This window comes from Aspergillus luchuensis, chromosome 1, assembly GCF_016861625.1.
Source record: "Aspergillus luchuensis IFO 4308 DNA, chromosome 1, nearly complete sequence".
Classification (NCBI taxonomy): Eukaryota; Fungi; Ascomycota; class Eurotiomycetes; order Eurotiales; family Aspergillaceae; genus Aspergillus; species Aspergillus luchuensis.
The window spans coordinates 4169990-4181486 of NC_054849.1; the positions used below are offsets into that span (position 1 = coordinate 4169990).

The window sequence follows — 11497 nt, forward strand, 5'->3', positions numbered from 1 at the left end:
GCCTGCCAGATTCCCCTGATTTCTGTTTCCGACCAATTGCTGTGACGGAGGACAGCCATCTTTGAACATGTCTCACAACTTTGAGAAGTCGGTGAAGGGAGCCACCAAGATAAAGGTTGGTAGGAGGTTCCGTGTCTTTTCAGGGGATGCGTGATCTTGCGCAAGTGCTGACGATCTGGTCTTCATCAACAGCTTGCGGCCCCCAAATCCAAATACATTGAACATATACTTGTTGCGACTCATACAGGCGAGGCAGGTGTTGCAGAGATATTTCGGACGCTGCAGCTCCGACTGCGCGACTCAACATGGACCATTGTTTTCAAAGCTCTTATTGTTGTCCACTTGATGATAAGGGAGGGACAGTTGGATGCTACATTGCAGTATATGGCAGAGAACCCCAGAAGACTTGCCATCAGTGGATTCTCAGAAGGTGAGGGATGGTGTGAGAACCTGCGCGGGAGGTTACTGACATGTTGATGTCACAGTACAGTCGCAAGGCCATAATATTCGAAGATACTCCGATTATCTCATCGCGCGTGCGCGTGCCTTCGAGGATACAAAGACCGACTACGTGCGAAGCGGACAAGGTCGGATGAAGAGACTGACAGTAGAAAAGGGACTTCTGAGGGAGACAGAAATAGTTCAACATCAGATCCATGCACTGCTCAAATGTGACGTGGGTCATCTCCTTCCCTTGCATCATGACATCTTCAACTGACATGTTTCAGCTTCTCACTGACGACGTCGAGAACGAAATATCGTTGACCGCATTTCGCTTGCTGGTTTTGGATCTCTTGACCCTATATTCGGTGATGAACGAAGGAACAATAAACGTTCTTGGTAGGTGCTCTGCTTAGCAAACCCGCGGCATGCTCTGACTGAACTGCGCACAGAGCATTACTTTGAAATGTCGCGACCCGACAGCGAACGTGCGTTGGAAATATACAAGACATTTACGGTCCAAACGGAAGAAGTCGTGAAGTTTCTGGGAGTTGCTAGGCATTTCCAATCTGCGACGCGATTGGAGATCCCTAAGCTCAAACATGCTTCTACGGATCTTACGCGACTTCTGGAGGACGATCTCAATGACCCTGATTTCAACCTTCGCCGGCGAGAATATTTGGCACGGAAGCAAGGGAAAAGCGGCGGAACTCCTCCGCCTGTGAGTAAAACTGCGACAGGCGATAGGGCCGTGAGCAACGCGAACACTATGCCGGCACGGCCTCAAACCCAGCCGAATCCACAAACACAGAAGTCAAACCAATCGGACCTTATCGACTTCTTTGATTCAATCGAGCAGAACCAGCAGCCGATGGCCCAGACCAATCCGTTCCAGCAAGCGCAATTACAGCAGCAACCGCAGGCGATGCAGTTCCAGCAAACCGGGTTCCCACCGCAGCAACAGGCCTTCTACGCGCAACCGACGGGCTTCCAGCAGCCCCAACCGACTGGGTTTGACCAACAAGCGGCGTTTGGAAACCAGTTTGCGCCGCAGAATATTCAGCAATTTGGCCAGCCGCAGCAGCAGCAGCAGGCTCCCCAACCTCTTCAACCCAACCACACGGGGGCCGGATTTGGTGGTTATTCGGCGCAGCCCCAGACATACGGTTTCCAGTCAAACCTCGCTCCCATCCCGCAGCATGACATGAGTGCATTCTCCCAGCAGCAACAAATGCCAATGGCTCAGCAGCAGTTGCAGCCACAGTCAACCAACCCCTTCCGACAATCGATGTTAATGAGCACGCCGACCGGATCGGCCACGCCTGCCACTCCCCTTAATCGTCAAAATACGAACCCCTTCGCACGACGTTTATCAACAGTCAACCCGCAGCTTGATACCGGTGTTCCCCAAGCCTACCCGCAGGCGCAGCCGCAAGCGCCCCAACAGCCAGCGCCACTCCAAGCCCAGCGGACGGGAACTAATCCGTTTGCCCGTGCGTCCTCTGTTCCCCCACCGCAGTCCCAGGGCCTGCAACCTCCTGCTGCGGCTCCTCTGCGACCAAACCCTACGGGGAGCACGAACCCTTTCCGTCAGAGTGCCTTTGTGAACCAACAGACTGGCCAAGGGTGGCATGTCGGCGGGCAACAGGGCACAATGGGAGGCTTGGAGCAACTAGACACGGTGCCCATATTCCCGCGACCGGGGCTATCATAAGGGTGCTTACAAAACATTGATCTCTACAACACCACACGAAAACAAAATAGTGTGTTAGGACATAAACCTTCCTCCTTTCCCTTTAACACTCTTTAATTGGCTTGCATTGGGTTTCTTGATTGAGTGTTTTGAAAGCATAATGGCGGGGCTCGCAGTGCGGGCCCGACCGTTGACCATGTAGCGATAGCAGAGGTTCAGTGATAAGAGAATATAACAAAGGATTGCAGCAACCTGAAACAATCGCCCGTTTGTGTCGATGATAAGCAACAGTTAGCCAGTAGGACAAGGGCAGTACTTGGGAACAACCTGCATGAGTGCCGGTCATCAGCAAGGGGAGATCGACATCCTGACCCTTGTGAAACCCTCCTAGTTAACCCACAACTATCGATTGCCCGACTGACTTCTTGTGTAAGTAATCGTTCCCACAGTATGAAGTCTTATCATTCGCTGCTATAGATCAGCTATGTTGGCCCCATCCACGAGTATACCTAGCATGTCGTTAACGGCAAAAGCACATGGCTAGAGTGGCTCCTCTGGATGCATTTCCCGCTTAGGATTGATAGATACAAAGACAGTCACTTCAGCCGTTACTGACCGCCAAGATGTTAATGTGGTTATGAGGTATCCTTGTATAGTACAACAGTTTGGGTCCACCACTGATGTTATTGTTGCCATGCGGTCAATGTGGAGAGAGCTATAAGCGAGGCCTTCGTAGAAGATATGCTACCACTTTATGCTTTTAAGCCCTGGATAACTAGATACATAACATCACGAGGCCAAATGCGAGCCGAGGGCTTTAGAAGAAACCGTCATGCACAGGATCCTGGCTCTTATTGCTCACACTATGGACTGTCTATAGCAAGTCTGATCATGGTGGGAATATTCTGCTAGTCGGATATCTTTCCGGGTATCACAATCCTCGTTCAAGCCTATTCGTACTACTCAAGAGTGAGGGCAGAGTGGCTTACTGCTGGCCTGATGAGAGTGTTCTACTACAGAAGTAGTCAAGGCTTGCTCCTTCGTCATATATAATTTCTCCTAGATGCTCATATCTCTCTTCCTGCTCTTTCAATTTTTCAACAATCCGTCAAAGTTGGTCGTATCTCGTAGTTACCATGGTACTTGTTCTGGTCTAGAAAGGGTATATTTGCATTCAACATTTAGTTCGTATGGATAAGAGCTGGCAATCGCCTTTCAGGTTACTACGAGCAACTCTAATGAGCCAACACTGAGACTTACGCCCATACATCCTTGAATTTAGTGTAGTGTGCCCAACGTGTCTCCCATTGCTTGGCTTTTTTAAGAAGCCCGGAAGCTGTCTAGACAACGGTTTACAGACAAGTTTTCATGGGCAATAACAATATTCGGTAGTAGAACAGCAAGCCCCTAATATCGAATGGGGCACTGACTACGTACGTTCCCGATGTTTCGTATATAGAGAGATTACGATTGGTCCAGAGTAATAAATCCCGGCTGAACATGTCGAAGAAAGAATCCACTTCCCTTGACCAGCAGTCCTAAGAGAATATAGAGGTCTTGCCTGCTAAGAGAGGGAAGACAGAGGTGTTAGTAGCAGGGAACTGAATCCATTGCTTCATAGCTGCAGCTGCTGAATCCAGACTCCTTGGCTTCTTCTGCCTTCTCATGCGAACCGAGTTTTCAGAGTTGAGGGTATCGGATATTGCTCCCGAGCCAATGAACTTCTTTTCTATCAGTTGAGACAGTGAAGCCAATATCTGGGCATTAATAATATGATTCAGTTTCAAACGGATCTTCCTCGGCTATTAGTAGTCTACTATGGAGTACGTACTATGTTTATTGTTCTGTTCACTACTTAGTCATTTGCCAGCTCTTGTATCTCAGAAAACATACAATGCAGTAACCTGGTCTCGACCATAAAGCCTAAATACCCAACACATAACTCGCACTGTATACTAAGTAGCAGTAATAGTACCTCCAAACACGATCAAATCTCCGAGCACCCAACCAATCACATCCGAACCATTCATACGCACGGAACTTTTCATCCCGGTATGCCGGGCCAAGTAACTTGTCACCGGGCTCGAATCTCCGACGCCGTCCGAACAATATCCCCAAGTCCACTTTATCCACACTTTTTTACACTCACACACGCCCTTTCTTCCTATTCCCTCATCCAGGCGAAGCCGGAATATCCGAATCCAAAGACTGTGCCCAGGCCTCAACCAACACGCAAACCCGCTCTCTGTTTGGTTGACCTATACCTTGGCGTGCATTGGACTGGATCAACTAACGGTGGACCGGGTGCAGACCGATCGGCTCGTTCCGATAGAACGTAAATTAAATCACCCTACCTGTTCACGACTCCATAGGTGGGTGGGTGGGCTGAGATGATTGCTAACTACGTACTTAGTTAACTAATTACTCCGTAGGTACTAGTTAGTAAAGAAGTTGCCGCTGTTGAGTTGTAGTGTTTCAGTATGAGTCTAGATAGAGTTTGATGGGCATTGCGGGTTCCCGTGGTTTTGGTCGATATTTAGTTTACTTTACATAGGCTTTTCTTCTATGCGTATCTTCGTATAAGGGGGTACGAGGTACGTAGTTGCGTTGGTGTCGATGCTGCTGCTGCTGCTGCTGCTGCTGCTGGTTACTTGTGGGTGAAGAATTGTGCTTGGTGAAGATGCTTTGCTAGCTAAGTCTAGCTAGTCAGTTTTCTAGCTAGTTTGGCCCACCTTGGACTGTGGGAATCCATCCCGTATCCACTTGTAGATGTGTAGCTAGTCGACGTGCCGACTGAGTTTTGGGACTTGAGATGTGTACTATGTACTCGTCGCTAAGAGTATACATACTTCATATTATTGTCCAGATTTTGGGGTGATTTAATATACTGTCAGCAATAATGGCTGGGATCTAATTACTCCGGACTCCGTATGACTGAATCCCCTTTCCTTTCTCTAGAAGTAGGTATGGCATTAGAAGAGAGCATCCCAGCTAACCAAACGATTGGTCCTAGCCCAGTGGAAAGCGGATATGACAGCCGTCACCATCCTAAAACAATCCTGTCCCGTGCTTGTGGCTTCAAACAGAGATATATCCGACGTTTCTCGTAAAATTTTCTTCTCCTCGGAGGTTTAGTCAGCGGAGGTAACGTAACCGGCAAGCGAGTCGGCCAGGCAAGCCAGTCGGCCACCTGTGTATCCCATACTAATCTAACATTCATCTAACTCTAATATCTCACCCACCGTAAGTTCAATTATAATAGAATATTAACTGAAGCTATATATATACTTTAAGAAACCAAATATCAAGAATATATAATATAATAGGATTCATGTTATATATAATACAAGTTTAAAATAAATTACCAAAAAAATACAGCGTAATACATTTTACTTGATCAAATATTGATATTTATCTTATGATATCTGTATACTAATCTTAGATATATTCTAGTATGCCAATTTCATTAGATAAATTTGAATCTATAAAGTTTGGCTGTAGTATTACAGCTCAAAAATCGCTGGATTAGTATGGGATATACAGGTGGCCGACTGGCTTGCCTGGCCGACTCGCTTGCCGGTTACGTTAACGTTAAAAACACCGTGATTTACTAGTTAACTAATTATCCAGTTAAATATTAAGCGACGCACTAGATTCAAGGAACATCATTTGTAGTTATGTTTCTACGCAGCTCCAGGAATATAAACCACATTATGATTGAAAACCGAAAAATCTCCATATCGGTCGTAGCGTGCGGACTTGAGCGCCCGATCTGGATGGAGTCTATGGAGACTATCTATGTAGTAAATAGCGAAACGCCTACTAATTAGTTACTACATGGCTAGAGACACATGCAGGGAGACCGATTCGGACGTAACCTGGCGGCCATGTTGCGGTCAAGTTTAGTAGGCCACAACACCCTCCCAATGTAACTCTGTGCAACTGCAACAATCACCACAGGGGAGGCATGTACATATGAGACTGGCCTGACTCGTGTGCATAAACTCCGCAGGAGAAAGTATGTAAGCCAACGGCACACACACATACAATCACACAGAGGGACAGAGGGAGGGAGGGGAAAAAAGGGAAAAGTCACGGGGAGCCAAGAACGAGTTGTTCGTTTCTCATCCCTGTATACTTCAAGTATGGGCGATCGCTGCACGAAAGGTAGCAGTCAAGGCGCAGTGCAGGTAGATGCAGGCAGCATAGCATCCTGTGCGTGCTTTTGCTGTTTGTTTGGCGGGTTGGCTGGCTGAGTGGCTGTTGGGGCGTTGTTAGTTACTTGCTTACCACACACACTAGTGGAAGGATTTGTGTGTGTGGAAAACCATGGTATGAGAGTGAAACATGACTGAAGAGTAGAGGATGATATGAAACTGAATATCAATGGCACTTAATAGTTGACTACTTTTATAAATCGGCAAGCAATACTTGATTCAAAACATTAATGAGAACCGTTATCCATCCCTTAGGAGGGTCGTACAAAGCGGAACGGACAATCTGGAATAACGTGCTCAAACCGTTGCGGTCAATCGTAATGGCGGTGGATCAAACCGTCTTGGCTCGATTTTAGTTTCTCCCCGACGGACGGGCGTGCCTGCTTGTTGGGAAACGAGCCGGCAAAAGTGTCAGCCCTGAAGACTTTCTTAACATGACGTACGTGAAGTTGCAAGTTTGATTGCCGTGGAGTCGGAAAATTGACAGATGTTAATATATCTCTGGCTAAGTTGGTAGTATATCTGACGATGCACAATTATTGAGTACACGTAACCGAAGTGGTGTTCTCGGTGTTCGGTTGAATTGGAAGGGAGAGAGAGATACATCATATTTTTGACCGCGCAAGGAGAACCTCCAAAACCATCCAGGAGGGAAAATTTGTCCGATCTCCTCCGATCGAAAAGAGTGGAGCCCGCCGGTTTGTTATGGGTTTTTCGGATGTCTCCTGCTGGTCTTGGGCTGGATTTTAACTTCCGACTAACGCGGTTTTCTGTATGTGCCAGAGGGAAACCCGCGGAAGTACGGGGGGGAGGAGGGATGGTTTGTTCTGGGCAGGGTTGTGCCTGAGTGGTCAAATGATAAGTGTGTGTAGTGTGTGCCTATGGTAGTATCGATCAAACATGTGAGAAGTGGTATCTCATCACACACTCTCTTTGTTTGTCTAAAATTCTTGATACTATCTATCTGATTCCTAAGGTGCATAACAAGTCTGGGCACTACTTTCTGGATGATATTAAATGTGGTCGCCCCTACTATTAATAACCTGCGGATACTCGTAATGCAGTGTATTACTCATGTTTGGAGTCTCCAATTCGCATCGAGAATTCTTAAGTTGCTGCTCCACCCGGCACCGGCTACTGCAACATCCGAGATCTGGACCTCGTGTCTATTCTGTTGCATTCATTGTATTGTTCATTATGAGGCATTACCATTATTGTGCGCCGTTAGCATAATATAATTTTCATTTTATACAATAATTGCTGAAAAGAAGTGATTGTGAACCTGTCAGGGTGACTCGTTTATGTACCTGTGCCTGCATTTGTTCCGGTATTGTTGGCCGCCAAACAAACCGATCATTGGCTACGCGTCCAGACAAGCAGAAAATTAGAACGGGAAGGAAAATAAGGGAAAAAAAGGAACGGGGGTTAAAAAAAAAGGGAAAACAAGGAACAGGAATTAAATCTCCTCAACTGGCTGCTTGATCTTTTCTGTTTTTTTCCTTTTCAATTTTTTTATCTTTTTCATATTTTTTTTTCTTCGCTGGGCCTTACCCAATTCGAGGTCCCTGTCCCCTCCACTTTGCAGCCCCTCTCCTCCTCCCACTCAATCAATCAATCATCGGCCCTTCCCCAATCACTCTCACACTCTGACTCCCTCTTTATTACTATCACTTAGTACTACCACTAACTGCTCTTCCGGCATCCTTCCCTTCCACCTCTTCCTTGAACATCCACCTTCCGAGAGATGGGCTTTTCCTGATAAGGGCAGTGCGCTGACCATTCAGCATTTCCCTCCATTCATTCATCCTTCCCCCCCCCCCGGATTCTTCTCTCATCATCCCATTTCCCACCCTTCCGCCTAGACGGTTATCGTTCGATTTTCGCCCATTCTAGAACGATGAACGTCGATGAAGATCGCCAGCTGGATCTGTGAATAATACTTTAGACTCGCGCGTGCGATGGACGCTAGAAATTCCCACCACTATCAGCCAACGGCGCGCTCTTTGGCCACCGACCACGAGCACGTCTTGCCTGTGTTGAGCAAACCAGCTGCTTGGGCCTCTCCCACTACTGCTGTCCATCCAGTCACGATTAATAATAATACCTATCAACATCCTCATCATCCCTACTCTTATCCGATCTCGACATCCAGCCAACCGCTTGCTTATGGTCCTGTTCCGCCGCCGCCCCAGCAATCAATACCTCCGGCCCCCGTCCATGCCGACGCGCAGACCTTCACCACTGAATCTACCCGGCAGGATGTAAACAGGAATGGGGTCACGAAACCCCGCAAATCGCGGAAGTCCAACAATGCCGCCGCGGGGAAATCGACATTGTTCTGGGTGCATACCGATCCACAGTCCGTGTCTGAAGGTACCAGGGAGGAGACACTCAAGCGCATTCGTTCCCATGTCATGTCCGAGCACAACCGCAAGAAACGGCTAGAAAACACGAAACGCTACAAGAGTAAAACCTGGAAACATCTTGCCTTTCAGCCGGTGGAAACTACAGCCTCCAGTTCGTCAGCTGCAGCTCCGTCTTCTTCGGCCCCTTCTGCCGGATCCTTCCCGAAACCAAGTGTCACCGAATCCTCTTCCTTCGGCACACGGATCGTCTCTGATTCTCCCTCCTCTTCTCCATCATCATCCTCTGGTTCATCGTCGCCCGAACAGCGACAGAAGGAAGTACCGCAGCAAGAGCTGGTGGTCACCGACGCGGGCAGTTATCCATCTGTTTCTGCCGAGACAGTGGACAACTACAGCGTCGACACTCCTTCGCAGAATGCTCTCGCACCCGTGCAGTCCGCAACTCCGTGGACTTATCTGGGCGGTGCTACCGACCCCTTCAATTCAATGCATACGGTCATGTCGGACCGTATGTGTCGACATCTTCAGCACTGTAGGTTGACTTGCAATATGCGTTGAAAGACGTAGTTCTAACGATCTTTCTGCAGTCTTCGACCTGACTCAGCAGGCCTATCCTTTGCAGCGCCGGTATGGACCTAAGTTGCGGGATCACTGGACCGCATTGGTTCAACAAGATCCGGTATCGTTGCATGCTTGTATATGTGTAGCCGCATCGAATTCCGCCTTGGCAGCAGGGGAGCTCCCGCTGACAGACCCCAACAAGCGGCGTTCTAGCGTGCTACTTCTGGACACGTTCCACCATCGGGGTGAGACGATTAAACTAGTTAACGAGGGATTATCGGATCCGATCAAGGCCTCCAGTGACCAGCTGATTGCCGCCGTGTCAATCCTTTTGACTATTGAGGTTAGTACGGCTGAACCATTATGTAAGAGGTTAGCTAACTGGTCAGATTGCATCTGGCAATGCCGACTATCTCAAAATCCATCTGGCCGGTCTCCGACAGATGGTAGGCATGAGGAAAACCTTCGCGGATGTACCGCCCGACGTTCGATTCCAGATATCATGGTCAGTTTAACCCCAAGCTTTGGTGGAGTCTGTGGGCCGGGACTGACTCGAGTAGGACTGACATCCGTGTGGCGTGCATGGCCGGCACCAAGCCCATATTCCCTTTTATTCGTTACGCCCGTCCCTCGCAATTGGCGCTTATGCCTCCTAATGAAGATTTACTAATTTTAGCTACGCGTTTGACACAATTAATTGAGATACCCGGCATCTTTGGGGATGCCATGTCCAAGATGATATATGACCTGGCCGCACTGACGTGGTACTGCGAATGGATCAAGAGCACAACGCAATACCAAGACTTTGACGACGAGACGGAGGACTACTTCAACACCGAAGTCCTGTACGTCGAATACTCCCTCCATGAGGACCGGTACACGGCGACAGGTGAAATCAAGATGGAAGCCACCATCGAAGGCTGCGTTCGGCTGGCATGCCTGGTGTTCCACAACACCGTCATTTGGGGCTTCTACCCGCACATCGCGCCGGTGTTCCCCAAACCGGTGACTGCGCTTCGTTTTGCGTTGGAAAGCACGATGAGTGCTGGATACTTTGAACTGTGCCGGGATGTGCTGATCTGGATCCTGTTCATCGGGGCGTGCAGTTCGCGGCTGCTACCGGAGCGGACCTTTTTCGTGAACGAGCTTGTTTCGGTACTTCGAGAAGACGGAAGCATCCACTCGTGGCAGGACCTCCGAGCCCTACTTCTAGGCTTTTTCTATGCGGACCGGAGCTACCTGACTCCGCTACGAGAACTATGGGAAGAGATTGAGATGAAGCTCCGCGCACCGCACGAATGTATATAGACCCGACATAACACTCATACATAGGACTGATCGCATGTTTCATGTGGCATGTATGATAAATTAATGAGATATGGTATATATGACAAAGCTGCCACAATCGTTACGTTTTTCACAATTCTACTACTCATCCACACATGATCCTCTCGATCATGAAAACAGGATGATCAACCAATCAGCCATAATCCCAAATATCACACCATTCGGGATCCCGACTAAACCAAGCCCGAAAACAGGACAGTAAGCCCAATTGAAATCAAGCCTTGTACAAAAAATCCCTCACCCATACCAATTGAACAAGCAGTCACCTCCCAATAACACAATCCCAGCCACCCACGCCCTCTCCCACACCAACAAACGATGAAACAAAAAAAAAGCAACCATGAAAAATAATCATGATTAAAGAAAAGCTATGAAAAAGAAAGAATCCACTTACACGAACACATGTCAAAAAGTCCACATTGGCAGAACCCAGCCAACAGCAGCGGATTGGACAATCGATCTCGGGATCAATCAACTAAGTATGAACTAACTAGTGTCCGTAAGTAGTGAGGTTATTTTTTTCTGACACTTCCGAGAAATTTCCGACCGAGCGAATCCCGCCCGAATGCCGAGTCTCTGCCGCTGCCGCTGCCGGTCGGTGTAGGAGATAAATACTTACGTCGGTCTCTTCGTTTCGCTGCTAGCTAGCCTTGCGCTTTTTTTTTTCCCTTCATTTCTTTATCTGTATACTGAAACATATAGCGATTTATACATACCCTCTGATTACATAGCAGGGAGTGTGCATAGTTGCTTGCTTGTTCAGGACTATCTACTACTTACTACTACTATTGCTATACTACATTTCTATACACTAACAAAGTATATTTACACAAATAAGAAAAGCTTTGAACAACAGGGAAGAACTAACTGAC

At 47.9% G+C, this 11497-nt stretch overlaps 2 protein-coding genes across 2 annotated transcripts; both read left to right on the plus strand.

Moving 5' to 3' along the window:
• Window positions 1–67: 67 nt before the first annotated feature.
• Window positions 68–2155, plus strand: AKAW2_11405S (ENTH domain protein; the record flags this gene model as incomplete). The annotated part of the gene is made up of 5 exons (XM_041683886.1): window positions 68–115; window positions 193–430; window positions 486–676; window positions 729–840; window positions 894–2155. 5 exons carry the CDS (start codon window positions 68–70, stop codon window positions 2153–2155), a joined length of 1851 nt encoding a protein of 616 aa, XP_041538125.1.
• Window positions 2156–8309: 6154 nt separating this feature from the next.
• On the plus strand, window positions 8310–10586 carry AKAW2_11406S (uncharacterized protein; the record flags this gene model as incomplete). Its single annotated transcript, XM_041683887.1, has 4 exons — window positions 8310–9249; window positions 9305–9621; window positions 9668–9783; window positions 9839–10586. The coding sequence occupies 4 exons, from the start codon at window positions 8310–8312 to the stop codon at window positions 10584–10586; spliced, it is 2121 nt and encodes a 706-aa protein (XP_041538126.1).
• Window positions 10587–11497: the final 911 nt, after the last annotated feature.